Raw genomic sequence first — 24177 nt, 5'->3', positions numbered from 1 at the left:
CACATATACACTCCTGGAAATGGAAAAAAGAACACATTGACACCGGTGTGTCAGACCCACCATACTTGCTCCGGACACTGCGAGAGGGTTGTACAAGCAATGATCACACGCACGGCACAGCGGACACACCAGGAACCGCGGTGTTGGCCGTCGAATGGCGCTAGCTGCGCCGCATTTGTGCACCGCCGCCGTCAGTGTCAGCCAGTTTGCCGTGGCATACGGAGCTCCATCGCAGTCTTTAACACTGGTAGCATGCCGCGACAGCGTGGACGTGAACCGTATGTGCAGTTGACGGACTTTGAGCGAGGGCGTATAGTGGGCATGCGGGAGGCCAGGTGGACGTACCGCCGAATTGCTCAACACGTGGGGCGTGAGGTCTCCACAGTACATCGATGTTGTCGCCAGTGGTCGGCGGAAGGTGCACGTGCCCGTCGACCTGGGACCGGACCACAGCGACGCACGGATGCACGCCAAGACCGTAGGATCCTACGCAGTGCCATAGGGGACCGCACCGCCACTTCCCAGCAAATTAGGGACACTGTTGCTCCTGGGGTATCGGCGGGGACCATTCGCAACCGTCTCCATGAAGCTGGGCTATGGTCCCGCACACCGTTAGGCCGTCTTCCGCTCACGCCCCAACATCGTGCAACCCGCCTCCAGTGGTGTCGCGACAGGTGTGAATGGAGGGACGAATGGAGACGTATCGTCTTCAGCGATGAGAGTCGCTTCTGCCTTGGTGCCAATGATGGTCGTATGCGTGTTTGGCGCCGTGCAGGTGAGCGCCACAATCAGGACTGCATACGACCGAGGCACACAGGGCCAACACCCGGCATCATGGTGTGGGGAGCGATCTCCTACACTGGCCGTACACCACTGGTGATTGTCGAGGGGACACTGAATAGTGCACGGTACATCCAAACCGTCATCGAACCCATCGTTCTACCATTCCTAGACCGGCAAGGGAACTTGCTGTTCCAACAGGACAATGCACGTCCGCATGTATCCCGTGCCACCCAACGTGCTCTAGAAGGTGTAAGTCAACTACCCTGGCCAGCAAGATCTCCGGATCTGTCCCCCATTGAGCATGTTTGGAATGGATGAAGCGTCGTCTCACGCGGTCTGCACGTCCAGCACGAACGCTGGTCCAACTGAGGCGCCAGGTGGAAATGGCATGGCAAGCCGTTCCACAGGACTACATCCAGCATCTCTACGATTGTCTCCATGGGAGAATAGCAGCCTGCATTGCTGCGAAAGGTGGATATACACTGTACTAGTGCCGACATTGTGCATGCTCTGTTGCCTGTGTCTATGTGCCTGTGGTTCTGTCAGTGTGATCATGTGATGTATCTGACCCCAGGAATGTGTCAATAAAGTTTCCCCTTCCTGGGACAATGAATTCACGGTGTTCTTATTTCAATTTCCAGGAGTGTATTTCGGAATGACACAACAACACATATAAGTCACAGAGTAAGTTGACAAGTAAGACACGTGTACACGTTAGCATTCGAATGAGCACTGAGTCCCAGTCTAGCGGCCGCTGTTCGGCTGGCCGCTTAGGTGGCGCAGCTGCTGCATGGCTGGCAGACAGTGCCGCACGTAGAGGACGCGCGTAATTGCGCGGCGGCACTTTGAATGATCGGTGAGTCACAACACTTTTCCCCCCTTTGAAATTCTTGCACTGGTCTTGATGGAGGTGTCCTGGAGATGGCTAACGTCAATAGGCGTTGTTTGTCTCGCCGTGAAGTCTCTAGGAGGAGGCTTCCCGTACGGATGGAAGTGTCCCCGATGATAACGGGTCGAGATGACAGGAGACGAAGGGGTCGAATCTGCTGGGGCCCCATGCACCAATCTGCCCGTTGCGGCAAGTCCAGTTGATATGACAGGAGACATGGGTGATGTGTCGGCTTCCGTTGGAGGAGGAGGCGAGTAGATTTGCTCTGACAGAGGATGGTCATCCGGTTCCTGCATGGGCATGTCTCCTGGTGGTGTCCGTTCTGGTGCTGGCATCGGGATGAGAGATGCCAAGATCCTGAGCGTCAGGTAGAGCCAAAGGTGGTGTGGCAGCATTTGGAACAGGCGTTGCTGGCACCCGAGGCCGAAGCTGGTCCAAATGACGCACTGCAACACCCGTGTCCGTCTGGATTTCATACAGGCGTCTGCCACGGTGTCTTAAGATGCGGCCCGGGCTCCATTTTGGCCGCCTGCCATATCCCTGTACCCAGACGAGGTCGTCGGCGGTGAACCGGCCAAGTGAAGGCACCCGCGGCCGTGAGGTGGGAGGCCGCAGAAGATGAAGTAGCGTGCGGGGCTGTCGGCCATGTAAGAGTTCAGCCGGGCTGTGGTCGCCCATGGGGGTGAAACGGTAAGATGCCAGAAACTGAAGAAGCGCATCATCAGCAGCAGAAGAAGTCAAAGTTTCCGCATCTGAGCCTTAAATGTGCGGACCAGTCGTTCAGCCTCACCGTTGGATTGTGGATGGAATGGCGGGGCCGTGACATGCGTAACGCCATGACGAGCACAAAAATCTGCAAATTCGGAAGAGGCAAATTGCGGACCATTATCAGTAACAAGAGTAGAGGGGAGGCCTTCCAAAGAAAAAATGCGGGCTTAAGCACTGGTGGTTGCCGCGGTGGTAGGTGACGTGCAACGGACAATGAAAGGAAAGTTAGAGTAGGTGTCAATTACGAGGAGCCAATAAGTACCTAAAAAGGGTCCCGCAAAGTCAGCATGAATGCGTCCCAGGGCTTCTCAGGCGAAGGCCACGGTGACAAAGATGACTTCGGGGCAGCGGCCTGTGACGCACAAGGGCCGCAGGCAGCGACCATGTGTGCTATTTCAGAGTCGATGCCACGCCAGTACACATGACGGCGCGCCAGAGATTTTGTGCGAGACACACCCCAGTGCCCTTGGTGAAGGAGGCGCAAGACCGAAGCACGCAAAGACGCAGGTACCACAACACGCGGCGAAGCATTGTCAGTGGAGAGGAGGATAACACCATCCCTAGCCGTGAGGCAGTAGCGCAAAGCGTAGTAGTTCCGCAACGGATCAGAAGTCTTAGCGGACGGGCGATCTGGCCAACCCTTCTGAATACAGCATAAAACTCGGGAGAGGGTAGGGTCAGAACACGTAGCAGCCGCCAGCCTGTCCCCAGTGATGGGGAACCCGTCCACAACCCGCTGCTCGGCAACATCCAGGTGGAAACACAAAAGTTCGTCCCTATCGAATGCCTGATCAGGACCCATGGGAAGGCGAGACAGAGCATCAGTATTCGCATGTTGAGCCGTTGGCCGGAAATGAATCTCATAATTGAAACGGGACAAGTAAAGAGCCCAATGCTGGAGGCGGTGTGCAGCCTTGTCGGGAAGTGACGTTGATGGATGAAACAAGGAAACAAGTGGTTTGTGATCCGTAACAAGATGAAATTTTGAGTCATAGAGAAAAACACCAAACTTATGAAGAGCATAAATGATGGCCAAAGCTTCTTTCTCAATTTGAGAATACTTTTGTTGGGCATACGTGAGCATTTTGGAGGCATAAGCAATGGGTTGTTCCGAACCGTCAGAAAAACGGTGCGCAAGGACTGCACCGACCCCGTATTGAGAGGCGTCTGTGGCAAGAACAAGATGTTGGCCAGGTCAATAAGTAGCCAGGCACGGGGCCTGTTTCAGCAGTCTTCAACTTCTGGAAAGCCGCTTCACATGACGCGGACCAGTGAAAAGGCACGTTTTTATGCAATAGACGATGCAACGGCTGAGCCACCGAAGCTGCAGACGGTAAAAACTTGTGATAGTATGCTATTTTCCCCAAGAAGGCCTGCAGTTCCTTAACAGATGTTCGATCGCAGCGACAGTTTGTTGAAGCGGACGAATACCATCCAGAGAGAGTTGAAACCCCAAGTACATGATAGATGCCTGAAAAAATTGTGATTTCTGAAGATTACACTTAAGACCGGCAGTCTGTAAGACATGAAAAAGTGTGCGGAGATTTTGAAGATGTTCTTCAGTGGTGGAGCCCGTGACAACAATATCGTCCATGTAATTGATACACCCAGGGACAGGGAGCAATAATTGTTCCAAGAATCGTTGAAAGAGAGCAGGGGTGCTAGCAACCCCGAATGGCAAGAGTTGGTATTGATAGAGGCCGAAAGGCGTGTTAAGGACCAGAAACTGCCGGGAAGCAGCGTCGAGAGGAAGTTGATGATAAGCTTGTGACAGGTCAATTTCAGAAAAAATACTGGCCTCCAGCAAGTTTAGTGAACAGTTCTTCAGGACGGGGCATAGGGTAAGTGTCGATGAGGCATTGAGCATTTACAGTGGCTTTGAAATCGCCACAGAGACGAATATCACCATTTGGCTTAGCAACTACAACGACAGGAGAGGACCACTCACTGGAAGTGACAGGAAGCAAGACCCCTGAAGCAGTGAGACGATCCAACTCCCGTTTTACCCGATCACGAAGGGCCACAGGAGTGGGCCGAGCCCGAAAAAACTTAGGCCGAGCAGTGGGTTTGAGCGTGATATGAGCTTCAAAGTCGTTTGCACAGCCTAACCAAGGAGAAAAAAGGGACGAAAATGTCATCGACAAGGAATCCAGTTGAGCATAAGGAATAGAATCAGAGACAATATTGACAGAGTCATCTATGGAGAACCCAAAAACTCGAAAGGCATCGAAACCAAAAAGATTTTCTGCGTTGCTCTGGTCGACCACAAATATGGGAACAGTGCAAACGACGGATTTATTAAACTGTCCCAAGAGAGAAATCTTCTGTTTATTGTACGTCCGTAATTGCCGAGTGACAGGGGACAGGAGTGGAGAACCCAGCTGAAGATACGTCTGAGAATTAATTATAGTGGCAGCAGAACCGGTATCCACTTGCATGCGAACATCTCGACCAAGGATTTGGACAGTGAGGAATAACTTCCCTGAAAGGGAAGAAGTGCAATTGACAGACAACACAGAATCAGAATCAGCGTCATGTTCATGAACATCATGTATGCGGTCGGATTTGCAAACGGAAGACACATTACCTTTCTTTTTGCAATTGTGACACACAGCCCAACGTTGGGGACAATCCTCGCGTGAATGTTTCGTAAAACACCGCGGACATGAAGGAAGTTGCCGGGGGTTTTGCTGCAGTTTCTTAGCGGGTTGTTTACGGCTAGGCTGAGGCTGCGCGTGGGAGCGCACTGCGGCCACGTTGGCCGGCGGGGACGCGCCGCACGCATCGTCAACAGCGCACAGAGGTTGTATTTCCCCGACATCACCCCACGCCTCTATTTGCACCCCAGTGGCGCGAGAAATTTCAAAAGACTGCGCAATGGAGAGAACTTCATCTAGAGTCGGATTCGCCAACTGAAGGGCACGTTGCCAAACTTCTTTGTCGGGCACCGACCGGATAATAGCATCCCGTACCATGGAATTGGCATAGCATTCTTTGTGAACGTCAGTAACAAATTGACACTTTCGACTGAGGCCGTGAAGTTCAGCAGCCCAAGCGTGATAGGATTGATTTGGTTGTTTTTGACAACGATAAAAGGCAACATGAGGGGCTACCACATGCATTTGCTTTTGAAAATAGACAGACAGAAGTGAGCACATTTCAGCAAAGGACAAAGACGCAGGATCCTTCAAAGGAGCCAATTGCGACAACAACCGATACATTTGAGGTGAAATCCAGGAAAGGAACAGAGACTTACATGGTTGTTCGTCCGTGACATGAAACGCCAAGAAGTGCTGTCGAAGACGTTTTTCATAATCAGACCAGTCTTCCGCCGTCTCGTCGTAAGGAGGAAAAGGAGGTATAGCCAACGACGAAAAACGCCCCGCATTTGACGCCGCGACGAAATCGCTAATCGCCGCTGTTAGAAGCGTTTGCTGTTCAAGGAGATTTTGCAATAGTTGCTCGACAGTAGCCATGGAACCCTGTGAGTCAACGGTGAAAATGAAAAATCCACTACCTCGTCGCCAATTGTTAGAACTTTAAGTTTAACACATATATTTCGGAATGACACAACAACACATATAAGTCACAGAGTAAGTTGACAAGTAAGACATGTGTACACGTTAGCATTCGAATGAGCACTGAGTCCCAGTCTAGCGGCCGCTGCTTGGCTGGCCGCTTAGGTGGCGCAGCTGCTGCATGGCTGGCAGACAGCGCCGCACGTAGAGGACGCGCGTAATTGCACGGCGGCACTTTGAATGATCGGCGAGTCACAACAACAGCCAAGATCTTTACAGCATTCCACCACCACCAAGTTATTTCATCTGATGTGCTATAACTTAATTTCAGTGTAAAACTGCGACTGACAAAGCAATAACTTGGTAAATTTCTTGAACCACCACGATTATTTTAAATAAGCAGCCAATATGGCCATAACCAACTCGAAATCAACTTTTTGTTTTACTCTCTCTCTCTCTTTTTTACCAGGTGAAAGCTAAAGGAAATAGTCTGAGTCTGTCTCCATCAAAAATATATTAATTCTATATAGATTTTTTTCTACGCAGTGTTCCTCTAAGAAGGTATATTACATTATTGTTTTTAATTCAAATTTAATACACAGTACTAGGCATCCATCAAATATGATATACACTTTCATCTAGTATAAAATCCTAAATTTACAGTGTGTGATCAGCCAAGTACTCACACATGCATAACCATTATCTTTAAAACATCTCACATTTAGAAAAAAATACCAGATTGTATTGAAAATGTAAAAGAGACAGGTAAATGCGGCAGCAGAAAAGCTAAAGCTTAAAAAAGGAAACTGTGATAGTCATCAATTCTATTGCAGAAAAGCTAGTTCATACACATACCTGACAACATGATCACATCTCTCCAAGGATTGCGCAACATCTGCACTTGAAAAACCACGTGTGCACATTAACTGTACAGTTACTGATGGATCAATTTCACCACTTGTGCTTTGATCAATACTGTATCGCATTATTTCAGAAGGGATTAAAGACATTTCACCATCGCTATCCATTGATAAAACATGTCCTGCTATAACAACAAGCCACAACAGATTTTCATGCAGCTTGTACAGCAAAGGTCCAGCCTGATGAATATTTGACTGATTCTTCTGCATCACTTCATGTAACCTGGATGACTCTTGTTCTATTAAGCTTGCCAGCAATGGAAATGAGTGATTTAGTACCTGCAAAAAAATTAAATTTCTATTATCAAACAAAGGAAACTCCAGGTTATAATTAAATTTCTATTATCAAACAAAGGAAACTCCAGGTTATAATTAAATTTCTATTATAGTACAGAAAAAAACACCACTGCAGCACAATTACAGGTCAGATTGTGTCCGAAGAACAGAACATTGTAAGCAAACTAGCTGATTTGCCTCCTCATGAAAGACAGCAATTTTCAGATTGATAAACAGTACAATGAAAATCATACTTAAACCAAATACAATTTTATCATTTGGAATTTGTAAATGTTGTGTGGAATGTTAAACGATGATTAGAGGTTTTAAAATCAAGATACAAGGTTGAAAAATGTGAAGGAAATGAAGCAGTTTAACAGGAAAGAAGGAAGGAAGGAACATTAACATTTAAAGTCCTGTTAATTATGAGGTCATTAATGACAGAACAGCAGCTCAAAATGGGAGGGGTCTGGAAGGTAATTGGCTGTGTCCTGTTCGGAGCAACTATCCTAGCATTTGCTGTAAGTAATTTAGGGTAACCACTAAAATCGTAAGTTGGGTCGGTCATCCCATGAATAAGTGCCCAGTGTCTTAACCAGCTGTGCCACCTCACTGAAGAGGGGCTTAAGTGCTTTTCTAAACAAAGATAGGTTGTTCCTTAAGGATAAAAACATTCAAAGCTGTACAGTGGACAGCAGCTATACAGTGTAGTACACATTTGGCTATTTCATAGTGTATACTTAAAATATAACAAAACTAACAGTATTTAGACACATTGGTATTATTTATTTCTATATGGGGCATTATACAACTTTCCAGAGAGAAAAATTCTAGTACCCCAAACACAAGCTAAAGATAGACTCTGTCATTATACTACTTGGTATGAAAGTCATAAAAAAATTACAATTCTGTTTTTCTCAGTTTTGTAGCATTCAATCTATGTGGATTTCTCCAGCACTAAAAAAGCTTTTGTAAGTCAGGCGTCTCACCACCCTCATTCCAACTCCCCCTCTCTCCCATTCCCTTTTCTCCTTTTTGTTTGAGGGAGAGGGAGGGGGACGGGGAGGGGGATGGGAGGGGGAGGGCGAGGGGGGCAGGATAGCTCATTAGGAAATAAGAGCCAAAAACTCTGGAATAATAATTATTAATACAATGAGGAACACTAAAAGTTTAAAGTGTAAGATAAAGGCTGACAGCTTTTAATCAACTTTTAGCTGTTTGGTTCAAACATAGCAAGTGTCATTTATAAAAGGTATGTGCTCAGACAATAAGAAACCTCATTTTTCAAGAACCTTACAACAAAGTGACTGCTATTTTTTCAAGCTCGCTTGTAGAATGGCAACCATTTGGTTCTTTTAACAAAATTCTTACAACCAATAGATACCAACAATGGTAAGATCAAGTCACAATGTGGGATTACATTTGAAGTTATGGGCATGGTATTGGTTGTTGGGCTGTTTCACATTCAAAACTATAAATTACTGTAATTTTGACACTTTTTTGAACTGTTAATTATTATGATGAGACCACTGCCAAGTCATATCAATCCTTTACCAGTTATAAAAACATCACATATTATTATCTGCCTTATTTGGTTTGCCTATTCCTCTACCGTCAATCTAATCCTTTTCCCTGTTCATTTACTTAAGAACATAATGTCAATGTATTTTCTAATCTAATATTTCTATAATTACCACTATCACTACTTCAACTAGAACTTGTAACTACTGTGGCAATTGCTAAACAATATCAGTATTTAGTGTTACACAGACTAGGCATACTACCTAAGGAGAGCACAGTGGCTGCCTTGGAATGATTTTTTTTTTTTTTTTTTGTTTTATTTATTCACAACTTCAAGTCATACAACTAGTTTCATTACTCGTCAACTAAATGGGCCAAGAGAAGTACACACCATGTAAAGATATCTGCACTCTGACTGTTGTTCTAAAAATCAGAGCACAGATATATTCACATTATGAGCACCTCTTCTGGCCTGTGACAAGTTACCACTTAATATATTTGCCAGCCGCGGTGGTCTAGCGGTTCTGGCGCTGCAGTCCGGAACCGCGGGACTGCTACGGTCGCAGGTTCGAATCCTGCTTTGGGCATGGGTGTGTGTGATGTCCTTAGGTTAGTTAGGTTTAAGTAGTTCTAAGTTCTAGGGGACTTATGACCTAAGATGTTGAGTCCCATAGTGCTCAGAGCCATTTGAACCATTTTCGAACTTAATATATTTAAAACCATCTGACAATGACATTCTAATTAAACTAGTTTTGTTTCATGAGAACATCATAGTCCTCCCATATAACCTTATACATTGCTTCAACTGCTCCTGGTTGTATTATGCAATGTACAAGGTACCTAACAAGAGCAGTATTGTTTTGTTCATTAACAGTGGGGTAATAACAGTAACAATCAATGACCTTTACAGCGCTATCTGTAAATACATCTGCAGAAATACAGGAAGACAACAAGATTCCTGAACTAGTCTATGCACAATGGGATTTTAATCGAACTGCTTCAGATTTTTAGATCTAGTAATTTATGACCATTTTTTAAATTTAGCCTAACTATTAAAACAATAAGAGTACACTAAGTAATCTGTTTCTTGTATTTGAACAAGTTCAATAACCTCTATTTTCTATTTCCTGTCTTCATGAAACAAGCTCAGATACACAGTGAATTACTTTATCTTTGACATCATCTAGTTATTATCCTAAATGCTGGAGGAAGTAAGGTTAATTTTTTGCTGTCATATATTTTACTTCAAGCCAAACTTGCTTAACTAAGTTCTAGTTCAGACTGCAATGCAATGAGCCCAAGATATATGACAGACATTCATTCAACCATGTGTCCCAAGTGTGTCTTTTGTACAAAGGTCTGAATGCAATTGTCAGCCTGTAGGTTGCTGAGGGAAACGCAGACAGGTAAACCTCACCCTGTATGCTTTCATTATCTATGTTTTTGCTTGTACACTGTTCATTTTTAAAGTGAGCAGAACAGCTGTGTCATTAGTTGCCATTATGTGGAAACTACAACATTATATTTCCATGCGTTTTTTCCACTGTCACATCACTGTGCTAAGGCTGTAACTATGCCCACGAGAGATTCTGTTTTTAAAATAACAGTGAAAAGAAAACCAAGTGGTAGGAACTATAAGGGGCAGTCTCAAAGTTTTAATTATAACTTCTAAAAAATAATCTGTTTGTTTGTTAGCATTACCAGCACACATTTAAATTGCCACACCACAGTGCAACATTTGAGGAGTCTAAACAAAGTAGTGCAGCCCATAGATAAAGTGGAGTATTGGGCAGTAATTCATTGTAGGAGAACAATGTTTTAACAATCCACACTGAGTGAAAGTGTACAGCAACAGTGCACCATCATATGGCACAGTGGTTACATTGTGCACTCTCTTCTAGTGTGGCCAAATAAGTCCAAAATGACAAAGATGCCCACTGAACTGAGGCAGTAGCATAAATGTTGCAAATGGATACACTGTTCTTATTTCAACCAAATGATGCCCATGATGACTACATGAAACATATCATCACCAGAACCAAAGAAGCAAGACAGCTAGTAGGCATAGAGACCCAGGGCACCCAGGAGAAAGAGTGACACCACCATAATGCGTAGTGCTGGCCAGTAAGATACTGCCCAGGAGACTTTATATGGATTTTTATGGTTGCGCCGAAAGTGGGACTCTCACAAAAGTTACTAAAATGCAACTTTGAGCCATATCATATCCTTTGTTCCTCGTTGGACATCAGCTGCGAAGCTGAGGATTGTCACCCTTAATCAAGAAGACAAAAGTGCAAAGATGTCATCTGTATCCTTTATATGAAGTCCTACTACAGCCCTGGGACACAGATCAACAATGGTGGTATCTTGTTGAAGGAAATTGAAAAACCACATGACAATCCCAAAGCTTTGATGGGACGGCTACTTTTATTGCTCATCGTAGTGAAGAGGACGTGAGAACACAACCAGGACACAAGGATCTACTAGTGCTACCATACACAGGACCATTGGCAAGATCTAGATCCAGACTGCTGTTGTAGGCTCCAACAAGAACTTCTGAAACAGCAGGTCACTGATTCTGCAGGACAGGGAGCAATGCTCCAAGTTGTGCTGTGTGCAGTGGTTAGTGTCACTGGCTAGCATACTGTGGTTTGCCTGTTCAAACCTAGCCACAGCAATTTCACTGCCTGACAAAAAGTGAAGCACCTAGAAGACGTAGTCTCTCTCTCTCTCTCACACACACACACACACACACACACACACACACACACACTAGAGATGGGTCGTTCGCGAACTAACGGGTCCATAGGAACAGGTCATCAAGATGAATGGAATGAGCGATGAACGAATTCTAAGGAAAGGTCTTTCATAGTTCACTTCGGTCACGGCTTTCTACTTATAGTTCCTGGTAATGGGAAACAGTCGGTCTCGTTCCCACAACGGCACCTCAGCCGGTCTTGTTCCAGCCTCGGTCCCATTCCCATCTGTCTCGGTCTCATTCAGCCAGTCTCGTCCTCCTTCGCGTGGTCACTCATCGCACTGCCACTACCGACTGCTCATTGTTAGTTCAGTATAGAGTTGTTTGTTTCATCCGTTACCTTTTTTGAAATCTGAACTTCTGGTTCTTTTCGTATTCTATTCAGCGTCCGCGACTGGTAATTAAAATGTATTTTATAATTACGTAAAGTACATAAAATTATGTAGCATGTAATACATACATCTTTTCAGGTAACAAAATGGCATATCAATTTACTTCACTATTTCGATAAACAGCTCCAGAAATAGTTGTACTTACAGCTGAATGAAGTCTTCGTTCCATAATCGACATAACATTTTGCAAAGAGAATATGATAACTTCTACAATCTTATTTCACTGATACAGGGTGGTGCACGAAAAATTGGCCCCGAGTACTAGACTGCTCATTGTCACCTACCAATCGTCATCTATTGTTTCGAAGTTGTTGTTTACAAGTGTGTGAGAATTCTGCTATGAATAAAAACTCTGTACTCCAGGGCAGAGGCAAGTGCCCCCTCTTGGAGCCTTCAATCTTCAGTCACCTATGCTACTAATTTTCAGTTTTCATAAGAACCGTATACCAAGCACAAATGAACAAGTAAAAATGAACAGTTGCCGAAAAAGAGCAACCACCCGTGCACTAGTTCCCAAAGATGAAGAAGTTTGCCCATCTCTAAAAAACACACACACACACACACACACACACACACACACACACACACACACAGTCATGCAGTTGGTATGTAAATGATTAGAGTTGAAATTCCCTATGACAGGTGGAACAGCTGACCACCAGAGTACATGACAGGACATGAACAGCATCAGATGCTGAGTGATCATTGTGTAGGACATGGAATGCCATGTACCCGTGTGAGGCAGCTATGTCAGCATCTGATGAAATATGGATGGGGCCTCACAGTTGGTTTACATTTGACCAGCTGGTTGAATCATGCAATATTCAGACTGTGTGGCTGGACTGTATGCGAATGTAAGGGCAGGCATACTCGTTGTCAAGGTTCTAGTTGAACATATCTGACCACCACAAGGGAGGATCACCGTATTGTGCAATAAACACATCATAACCTCTTCAGTTCTGTGCCTGCCTTCTGAGAACAAGTAATGGTCTTCATACAACATTCTGTGTCATCCTGCACCACTGTTTAGAGACTAGTAGCAGCCAGACAAGGGAATTACAACCCCATGCATAGGCTGCCATTAACACAATGCAAATGACTGTGTTCAGTGTGGTGTTGTGACCAAAAAGCATGGACTGCTGACTAACTGCATTGCATTGTGTTCAATGATGAATGTAGTTCTGCAATAGCCCACCCAGATGATCATCACTGGCATGTATGGTGGTGGTGGTTGGTGATCTGGAAAGAGGTTTGATTCTTCCCATGTTTTAGAAAGGCACAGTGGTATTACTCCTGGCAGCATGGTGTTGGGAGCCATCAGATATGACTTCAGGTCATGGCATATAGCAATTGAGGGAACTCCAATAGCACAACAGTATGACACGGACAACCCGCATCCTCACGTGTTACTCAAGCCAAAGTAACGTGGTGCCCTTTTTCAATTGGACAATGCTTCTCCACACATTTCCATGAACTATCAGTGTGATGCTGAGGTGCTCCCTTGGCCAGCAAGATCCCCAGCTCTTTCCCAGAGGGAACATGTGGGACCAGCTCAAATGTCAAAGGTTGAGTGCAGAGCATGGTTGGAAGCAAGAAACAGTCCAGCTGAACTGATTTATTCACTGTAGAAAAACAGAGAACAAAATATCTATTTTTTTATCAAATATTGTTTCTAACAATCTCAAACTTACATCTATGTGTTTTAATCTTTCATATTCCCATTTACAAACAAACACTATGCAAGACTGTCTTCATAAATTATGTTTTTCATTTTTCAAAATTCTTAGGTCTTGGAACAGCTTCACAAACCACAAATATTCTACAGCAGAAGTTGCAAGTGATACAAATTCTGCTTCTGTAGAAGACAAGGCTGCAGGACTCAGTTTTTTTGTTCCCCCATAGCATAACCTGATGTTAATTTTCTATCTGAACTATTGGCTCAATCAGCATAAGCTACTACAGTTTCATTGTTCTCTTCAGTTTTATAATGCATCCCATAATCTACTGTACCTTTTATGTAACACAGTATTCTCTTTAAACCTTTGCAGTGTGATTCCTTTGGATCACTTTGATAGCAACTGAAATAATTAACAGCACAGCATAAATCAGGTAATATTGCTTGTGTTACATACAGCAAACATCCTATTAATTCTCTGATGATACTCTTTCATGCACTCTCATATCATTCTCTACTTCTCTGCAATTCAGTTCCATATGTGTGTTGACTGGCTTGCATTCTTTAGAACCAAACTTCAACAGAGTTTCCAAATAAGTTTTCTGGTTCAAAATTATTCCACTCCCCCTCTTATCTATCTTAATTCCCAAGAACAGTTTCAAATCATCCAAATCTTTCATTTGAAATTTACTTCTAAAAGGTGATTTGAATTCTTCAGTTTTCATCTTATCATTACCTAAAATGGTAATGTCATCTACATATAACAAAACATAAACCATAGCGCTTAAGTTCCTGTAAGTATAACAACACCCATCAGCACTGCTTTGAACAGAGCCTGAATCTTTAACAAACTTGTCAAACATTAAATTCCAAGATCTTGAAGCCTACTTCAAATCACAAATTGCTTTGTTTAGCTTACTTATATTACCTGGTTCTACACTAAATTCTACTGATGTCTTTGCATAAAATTCCTTCATATAAATTTCTATGAAAAAAGGCACTTCTTATGTCCATCTGATGTGCAGTCAATTTTCTGTAATTCACAGAAGCAAGTAACATTCTCAGACTAGTCAACCTTGCTACGGGAGCACACATTTCATTATAGTCTAACCTTTTTCTTTGAGAACAACCTTGTGCAACTAGTCGAGCGTTATAACTACTAATGTTGCCTACATTATCATGTTTCACTTTGACGACCTACTTAGTGACAACAGCCTTACTGTTAGGTAATTCACATATTATCCAGGTCTTGTTTTTGTTTATTACTTTCATCTCTTCTGCTACGGTGTGAAAGAATTCTTCTTTATCTGATCTACTGTAAATATCACTGAAAATCTCCAGAACATCCGCAACAAAAATTTCTGTATTTAATGCTAATTCAGCACAGTCTTCCATCCACACCGCATGCTTCCACTTTGTGGTGGTTCTGTGGATTTCAGGAGGTCTAACATCTTCATAATCTTCTTTTTACTTTGTATGGAGTCATTTTTGAAGTCACTGACATTTTCTTCATTGATGATATCTCCATCATTTGTGTCTTCTTTGCAAGAAAACCAATCTTTGTTATTAAAATCAAAACGACTTTCATCAAACTTGATGTCTCTTCCCAGAATGATTTCTCTCTCTTCTGGGCACCATACTCGATATCTATTAACACATTATCCAACCACAAAGCACTTCTTTATTATGGAATCAAACTTTCCAGCAATAATTTGTGCAAGAAGTTGTAGATATGCTGCACAAGCAAACACTCTTAGTTTCTGCAATTTTGGCATTTCACTGTGCCACAGAGTTGCAGGAACTGTCTTTGTTAATGCACATATTGGTGTTCTGTTTATCAAGTAAACAGCAGTCTTTACTACTTTGGACCAGAAACATTTTTCAAGTTTACTGTTCAACAACATGCAATGTGCCTTATTTATTATGTTCTTATTCATCCATTCACTCCCTCTATTTTGTTGTGGTGTATATCTCTTCATAAATTCATATTAGATTCCCTCCTCCTCAAAGAGGTTTTTATCTCATTTGACAGTTATGATACAAGAAATTAGGACTCATATGAAGGCATACAACGGCCATTTTTCCATTGCTCTATTCGCAAGTGGAACAGAAAAGGAAGTGAGAAGCAGTGGTACAGGGTACCCTCCACCACACATCATATGATGGTTTGCGGAGTATCTATGTAAATGTAGATGTAGATATTCACCTCTGTCATCAGTGCTGAATCTACTAATTCTCAAACCACAAAGAGCAGTTGCCATTGCTTCATACTGTTTAACATATTCCAGTACTTCAGATTTATTCTGCATCACATATATAGCTGTAAAATGAATATAGCTATCTATAAATGTAATGATGTACCTTTTTCAACCATAAGACATGGGAGTAATAGGACCCACATCATCACTGTGTACTAGTTCCAGTGAAAATATTGCTCATCCTCTTCTGATTGTGTGGAAGTCTTGTTTGCTTCCCTTCCATGCAGATGGTGCACGATTCTGGTATCTTCGGATCTTCAATGTTCACTCCTTTCATGTATTTCGGAAGCACCTTTAGATTAGCAAAACTAAAGGGTCATAACCTTTGATCTCAAATTTGCAGTATTTCAAAGAGAAATGTCTTGCAGGGGTTTCTGGCGAATTCCAGAGTCTATTTTTTCCACCTAATTTTTCATTGCTGTGGCAACAACATCCTTTCCTTTATGAATAGTTGCTCTTTTGCTCTCAAATGCGACTTTGAAACCACTGGTCTCCAGTCAGTGCACTGGCATCAAGTTGTGAACCAGTCCAACAACAAATAAAATATTTTAATTGAAATTGAAACTACCTTTACATCGATAGATCTGACAACATTCATTTCACCAAATTGCTTTGCCTTCAAAACAGACTGAGATTTTTCAGCATTTATCACTACTGGTCTTTCAATCGTTTCCACATTATCAACATCTTTCAAGCCATAGCATTTAACATACTGATCTTCAAGCATTTCCACATTATCAATGTCTTTCAAGTCATTCACAAAGTGTTCTCTCACATCATAGTCCAAATACCACAAAACCGAACCATTAAAAACACCAGTATAAAAACAATATGCATCCAAGCTCTCAACAACTTCTTGAGAGTCACAGCTTACTGAGTTTGCAGATCCTTTCTTGTTTTTGTTCCTTTTATTACAGTCATTTCTTTTGCGTCGCAATTCACCGCAGCTATGGATTTTCAGCTAAACTGTTTTTCTCTACCTGAATTGTGCTTGTCACTTTCACCAAGATTTGTGAACTTCTTTTCCTTTTAGTTTTCCCATTCTCATATATGTTAAACACTGTTTTCTGTCCCGAGTCTACTGCAGGTTTCTTCTTATTGTATGCATGTTTATTTTTTTTATCTACGAGCCTATTTTTCACAAAGATTAACTTAAGATTTTCCATGGGTAATGTCTTGAATGCAGTTATTGTCTCATTCTTGTGTCATTGTCAACAAAAGATGACACACATCAGTTTCTTCAACCGTTGCACTATTCGACTGAAGATCATGTATCAACTTGTCAAATTCTAAGGAATTTTCAGTCAATACACCTACTGTTGGACTGAATTCCAATTCCAGTAACTACATAAAAGTGTCTAGCAATGCTTTTCCTTTCAAATGTGTCATACAAGTTTTTCCACACTCTAAGTGCACTGTTACAGTCTTTCATGTATTCCAAATAGCTGTCCTCAATCCATTCCATTATTCTTGAATGGCACTTTTTATCACTCTTATTTTTTTGAGTTGTTTGTATTTCTCAGTTCATTACTCTTCCGTGTCTCTTTCTTGAAATTTCACTTTTTATGTGCATTCTTCTGCAAGGAAGTAAAAAAAATCTGCTTCATCTAATACATTTTGCATTCGAAAGTTCCAGTTTCCAAAATTGTTTCCATCAAAAAGTGGAACATGATATTTGCTTTCATATTCTTCACACATTTTGTTGTTCCAAAAAAATGAACCAGAAATACCAATACAATAAAACTTCATTTACATGTTTTCCACTTATATGTTTTTCTCACTTATACTCTTTCTTTCTTTCTTTCCTTTTCGTATCCCAGCAAAATATCCACAGCGTGCATAAGTTATGATGCAGTGTTTCAGAGTGGGTTGCCGGGAAGTGGATTGGTAAGGCTGATATTAGACTACAATAAAATTTGATAGTGAAATAAGGAACTTTTTCAAAGTTAGGCATTGGTCAAATTTTCTTTGATCAAATCTAGTGCCTCGCCTTCGATTTGATCAAAGGAAGCATTCGTCTTATGTTTACTGCATGGGGAAATCAACCACTTGGAGCACTAGCATCGCTGCAGCTATTTGACACACAATGTTTGTCAATATGACTCCCAAATTTACATGGTGTGTCGCATACGTAACAAAATTGATAGAAATATTCATGATAGATGAAGTACTGTGTAACTTACAACATCCCAAATACAAAAACAGAATAAAAAGTGACAGCTACAAAAAAAATTGCGGATGCTATTAGCCATGAAGTACAGCCAGGATATACCCCCAAGAATATAAAGGAGAAAATTTACAACTTCTGTGGAAATAAAAATTTTTCATGACTGAAGATATTTATAACGCACTGAAGGAATATGTGAACGCAAATAATTTAATACATACTGCAAACGTTTCTCGTATTATTTTCATCAATGTGCACTGCAGCATTAGAGCACTATACCAGTACTGTAAACTAAAGTAGCTAGAAATCATTGAATTACGGTAAGTCTGTCTTTTGCGGATGTAGCATTTCTGAGGAGAGTGTTCAGCTTCATAATATGAGGAGCCACTTTCTTGAGCACATATTGAAATGTACTCTTGCCCATTCCCAAAGGGATTTTCATGCGACGATGATGAAAACCTCTTCACTACAGAATCCATGACTATCGTTGAGATAGTTCAATGTGCATCACGGGACCTGGATGAGGAAGAAACTGATGATGAGGACAATACAGAGGAGCCTCAGCATTCCTCCATGATGTTTAACAATGCAGTACATGCATCTGAAATAATTAAATGATTTGTGATGCACCACAAATGTTTCTGACGAAATAATGACAGAGTTATCCTGTTTTGAGGGTAGAGTGTACGCTATTGCCGTGTCAAAGAAAAAAACAAGCAAAAATTATGAACTTTTTTATGAAATGACGTTTTCTTCTGTGTAGAGGTTTACATTTTTGTTTGTTAAGTACAGTACCTAGTAAGCCTATCTAACTTTTGTAGAATGTAACCTTTTATTTACTGGATTTTTCATTTGTGTTTTCCAATTAATTTGATAGTATGGTTCTATATTTCATACATATGTTTTTCACACATATACGTTGTTTTTCTGTCGTCCATTGAAAAATGCATAAACAAAGTTTTACTGTAGTATTATTAAGTTTTAAAGTAAACTTCGAACTATTTTATATCCATATCTGGACCCATAACCTGTTGAGAAAACTGTTTGCAGAGCATGGTTGCAAGCAAGAAACATTTAGGTTGGACTGATTTATTCACTGTAGAAAAATATCCTTCATCAATTACATCCCATTGTCTGTAGCCAGGGTACCAAGAACAAGATACAACAGTTATGGGCTAACTTGCCTCAGGAGCAGATACACCAGCTTTATTACACCACTCCCAACTGAACCAGGGCATTCAATCTAGAGCATATTGGGTAAAATGTCAAAATAATAAGTGGGCTCATACTGCAAAGTTTCTTGTAAATTTGACTCAATTTTGTAATCAAAATGGATGCTTCAGTTTTGTTGTCAGGCATTGTATTTGTGATTCAGTATCCACCACTTCTGGAAGATTCTAAAAACTTCCGCATTTGCAATTTTTGTATATTCTAGAATCTTCAATGTTTGTATAAATAACAGTACTCTCCAACCAGGACTTCAGTTCTATTCTGTTTGTATGTTTGTGTTATGTAATAAATATGCTTTCTGTGCTAAGTGTTGTATTTCACTGATGACCCTATTTTTGGATTAAATTTTACTATAGTTACAATGTGACAGTACCTCTGCTACATTGATAATAGTTCCAACATCCCCCATACCTCTCTCTTTACTTTTTTCATTCCATCTGCACAATCTCTGTCATGCAGTTCTGTTAATGTATCATTATTTCAATTGGATAGAATTGTTTCATTATAAAAAATGCGGATTACAGTTTCAGTAGGACTGACATTGCTGTAAATATAATGTTTACTACAACTACTACTATTGCGTATTAACTCATGTACTAAGTACATTTTGATGTTAACTGCAAAGAGAGTTTGTAAGGATGCCTGGTTAGATTTATGAGGGGGCCTCAAGTTCTTAATCTTGCCATGTGAAATAAATCAACAGAATCAGTGTATACTGTGGTACAGAATATGTTTGCACTACATTTTCATGTTGCACTGTAGCATTAAGCATGCTCATTCTCATATGCTAAAGCACTAGTTTTCCAAAATCGGCTAATTCTGTCATGGAGGTTCATACTCTCTAGAAGATTCCTGGTTCAATTGAATGATTGGCTAGGAAGATCTCATGACAAATTGGGTAGCTTAAGTTCTCCAGCAATGCACATTAAAAAATACTAAGGAGATTTTAAAAAAATTTAAAATTGGTATGTGGTACATACATGTTGCTCATTTCATTCACAATTTCTGAAATGTGCCCAGTTTATTAAATGGTATCAATTATATACGTCCTTACACTTGTGCTCTGGTGACATACATGAATTTAGACATGTAAAACTTGTGTTATAGTGGGTGTCTAAGCTTGAAGTTACAGGAAGATGGAAAGAAGATTAGGAATTAATGCCCCCATTGATGATAAGATCATTATACATGGGGCACAAACTCAAATTATGAAAGGACAGGGCATGAAACTGACCATGTCCTTTTCAAAAGAACTTTACTGGCATTAAGAATTTAGTGATTTAGGGAAACCATGCAAAACATTAGTCTAGATGGCCAAATGGGGATTTGAACCATTATCCTTCTGAATGAAACAAACCGCTACTGTAACAGAGCCCATCTCTCACATGGAAGGCCTACCATCTGTCACTGAGGATAAACAACTAGAATAATTCTTTTCAAACAACTATACTTACAAGGGAGAAGAAAAGAAACTGCTCTTTCACTCACATGTTGTTAACATGATGTGTCCAAGCGTACTATGTCCTACATACATATATAAGTGCATGGAGCTGGCAGAATGGGTCAAAAATCCACGTTAGTACCAAGTGTGGCTTTATCTAACCATGTAAGCTTTGTAAGGTAATGGTTATCTATGAAAGCCTTAATAAAACCTTCAGCAGTAATTGACGATGCACTTTCATTCAATACCTAAACAGTTTACTATGGACACACATTTAAAAATTTTGAACTTATTTCTTTCTTCAGACTCAGCTTCTCTATAAATGACATTATTATTGTCAACTAAGTTCACTGACAAGAAACAACTTTAAAACTGAATTTAATTAAAGAAAAATTACATGTTCAGCATAACTGATTTACTCCTTCCATTATTTTATTTCATCAAGGATCTTCTATTACCGTATTTATAACAGGATGTTCATTTTGTTAGATGACCCTTAGATTGTCACCCATGGATAGCGAAATGAGATGTCAGGATGACAGTGAATTTGTTTAATTAACCTCTTTATTCCGCCCCTTAGTATATTGGCAACAGTTTGGTGGAGACACCCAGTTTCTACTCATATGAAAGAACAAGTGTCTGGCATTGCTGACAGCACAAAGAGCAAGGCCGAGTGACGTGTCACTCAAATGCCGCTGTCAGTGGTGTCTCCAGCTGTGAGCGCGATGACAGCATGATGGTGCAGTTGACGATAGCCGTGGTCTCCCTCCACCAAACAGGCAGCTCCCTGCTCTGGTGGTGGCTCTCTCATGACCCAGGGCAGGCTGCCGCATCCCTTGGTAAACAGCAGACCCCGTACTTAATTCCAGGGTATCTACCTGTGTGTCACAGGTGTCATGGTGTAGGCTTTGGTACTGAGATGAGAATATTTTAGAACACAAATGGCGGAGTACTTGTATGCTCCACACTATGTTCATTTAGGGCTCAAGGCATGTACTCTTGAAACTTCCATGGTGGCAAGTGAGGAAAGGCTTCTGTCCTTCCGCAAGTGTACCGCAGCAACAGCTTTGCTATACCACACCCAGAAGACTCTGCTTTGCAACACATGTCGGCTGTGTTTTGCTTCGCAACGCATAAAACTCTCGACTGCCTGCAGCTGGCTCTGTTGCAGTTCACTTCCGCTCTGGCATATTTTTTGACAGAATACGGTCAATATGCTACACTGCCCTCCTTTTTATCAAGACCTGGTCCCTCAGGTCAACCAAACCCTTTATACTAGGGTTCCTGGCGACCAGCGCTTCTGGCTCTGTTTCCCCTCTTGAGAATTATTCTAACAGTTGGTTTCCTTAACCCTATCACTTAATCTTATACATTTCTATAAGGCCTCTTGCCCTTTCCCTTAACTCAAACACTATCGAACTTACTTCATTACTAGGCTTTTTGCACAATAACTTCTAACTCTCTTTTCACAACTCAGAAGCTAAAATTAATCAATTATCCTTAATACTACCCCCTTGTGCATTCAATGTTGTCTCTTACCGGTATTGATTTTTCAAATATCAATTTACATGCTGCTTTCCAGGGAGAGTCATACCTTCTTCTGGTTTAGGAGAATGTTTACAGACTGCATTAATTCTGGCCCTAGAGTTTGATTCAAGCTCGTTAGATTTGCAGCAGATAGCACTTCCATGGGCTCCTCTGGCCAATACAAGTGAGGCTGTGAAATATTAAGATGAATAATCCCTGAAATCATGGTGTGCAGATGGAAAGTAAACCTCAATATCTTGCATGCTGTTTAATTTAATAGCAAACCACTCCTATTTCATTCTAGTCTCTTTACTGCTCAAAACAACTAGCCCCTATTACCATCTTGCCAAAGGTAGAGTAAGTACAACCAATGCACACTGACCTGCTAAAAGTACAATTCTGGTTCGATCACTTCTTTATTGCATTCTCTTACCTCCTTTTGCCCCATTAGCAATTTCACTGTTGAGGAATCATGCCCCTCTCTTATTAACATATTTGGACAGACTGCGATTTCCCCTTGGTAGCATTTTTGTAGGTTTGCTTCCTCAATTTCTACTTATCTTTCCTTGTCTTTTGCAACTAATAATAGGTGCTGTGGTTTTACTGTTACAAATTTCTTCAACATCCCCCACTTAAGGATAAGCATGAACTACTAGGTCTACAACTTTGCTTCCACCTTTTTTTTTTTTCTTCAAAGTTCGGGGCTTCATTGTGAAAAACTTACAAAAAAAATTATGATTATAGTATTGCCCATTATTGGCCACTAGATTCTCCCATCTTTCAGATAGCATACGAATCCCGTGGTGAAAGAACTGTGCGTCTTTTGTGGGGATCCAGAATCGATTCAATTTTGCACTTCTTAATATGATCGGAAATGCTGGTCAGCCAGACTGATTGAAAAAGATGGTAGTCAGAGACAGCAACGTATGGAGAATATGGTTGGAGGGATAAGACTTCTCATTTCAATGTTTCCATGTATGTTTTGATGGGTTTTGCGACATGGGGTCGAGCACTGACCTGGTGCAAAATTACCTTTACGTGTCTATCGCTGTATTGTGGCCATTTGCGTTTCAGTGCTGGGCTTGAATGCATCAATTGCTTTCGATAATGATGTCCTGTGACTGTCTTCGTCTGTTTCAGTAGCTACAAAAACGTTCTGTCTTTCCCCCGCAATAACAGTCTTCGACATCAAAATCGCGCTTCTTAAGACATTGAAATATTCTCTGCACATTCTTCCACTAATAGTTCCCTCATCATTGGTCTTATCCAGCATTTCAAGAGCCACAGCCACAGAAATTCATGTTAAAGCAGAAAATTAAAACTTCCCACAAATGGCGAGAAATGGGTATGTAAATTGACGTACCTAATTGACAATAACCTCATGATTCAATCACAAATTAACTAATATTTTTATGGCATTATGTTTACAGATGCTTAAGCTTATTGTATTATGCCTATGACCAACCACCTGAACCCCACTTGCCCCAACTGCCATCTATTGCAAAACGGCGGAAGCAAAGTTGTAGACCTAATATGTAACACTTGTAATGCGCTTGTTTCCCTCCTACTGGTACAGGAATGGTAAACTTTTGCTCCATCAGTTCTCACCAATACTGTAGCTACCTTGAAATAAAAAGGTAAGTTTTTGTGCTCGGGTTCTAACATCTAAATCCAGCAGCAGTTCCTCCTGCACTCTCATTAGATCCTCTAAATACTGTTCTTGCAACAAGAAGTTTAGCCCTAGCTGACCTCTTACAGCCTGCTGCAAAGCCTCTGTAGTGCTGTTGCTTTCCCTCATGCTTCCCACACACTATCTTGTACAGACTACAACCATTTTCTCTTTACTACTTCCCTATCTAAGATTCATACTTTGGTTTGTAGTTCCCTGATATTTTGATTAACTACCTCTTCTGCAGCTCTGGTATATCACCGCATTATCTCACCTTCTCTGCACCTTACCTATTGGCAGGAATACCTACTACTTTCCCCCTCCTCCTCAAATTCACTGCTTATACTAATTACACTAACTCTATACCTAACCCAAAAAAATATTA

At 41.5% G+C, this 24177-nt stretch overlaps 1 protein-coding gene across 2 annotated transcripts in view; it reads right to left on the bottom strand.

Annotated features, from left to right (window-relative positions):
• LOC126184797 (exportin-4-like) overlaps positions 1–24177 on the bottom strand; it is a 234772-nt gene that overhangs the window by 121347 nt on the left and 89248 nt on the right. For both annotated transcript variants that reach the window (XM_049927380.1, XM_049927381.1), the window contains one exon: positions 6814–7157. In XM_049927380.1, coding sequence (XP_049783337.1) covers positions 6814–7157 — 344 coding nt within the window. The remainder of the gene's footprint in view (positions 1–6813; positions 7158–24177) is intronic.

This window comes from Schistocerca cancellata, chromosome 4 (genome assembly GCF_023864275.1).
Source record: "Schistocerca cancellata isolate TAMUIC-IGC-003103 chromosome 4, iqSchCanc2.1, whole genome shotgun sequence".
Taxonomy (NCBI): Eukaryota; Metazoa; Arthropoda; class Insecta; order Orthoptera; family Acrididae; genus Schistocerca; species Schistocerca cancellata.
The sequence above is the reverse complement of the archived record's forward strand: the minus strand, read 5'-3'. Positions and strand labels throughout refer to the sequence as shown.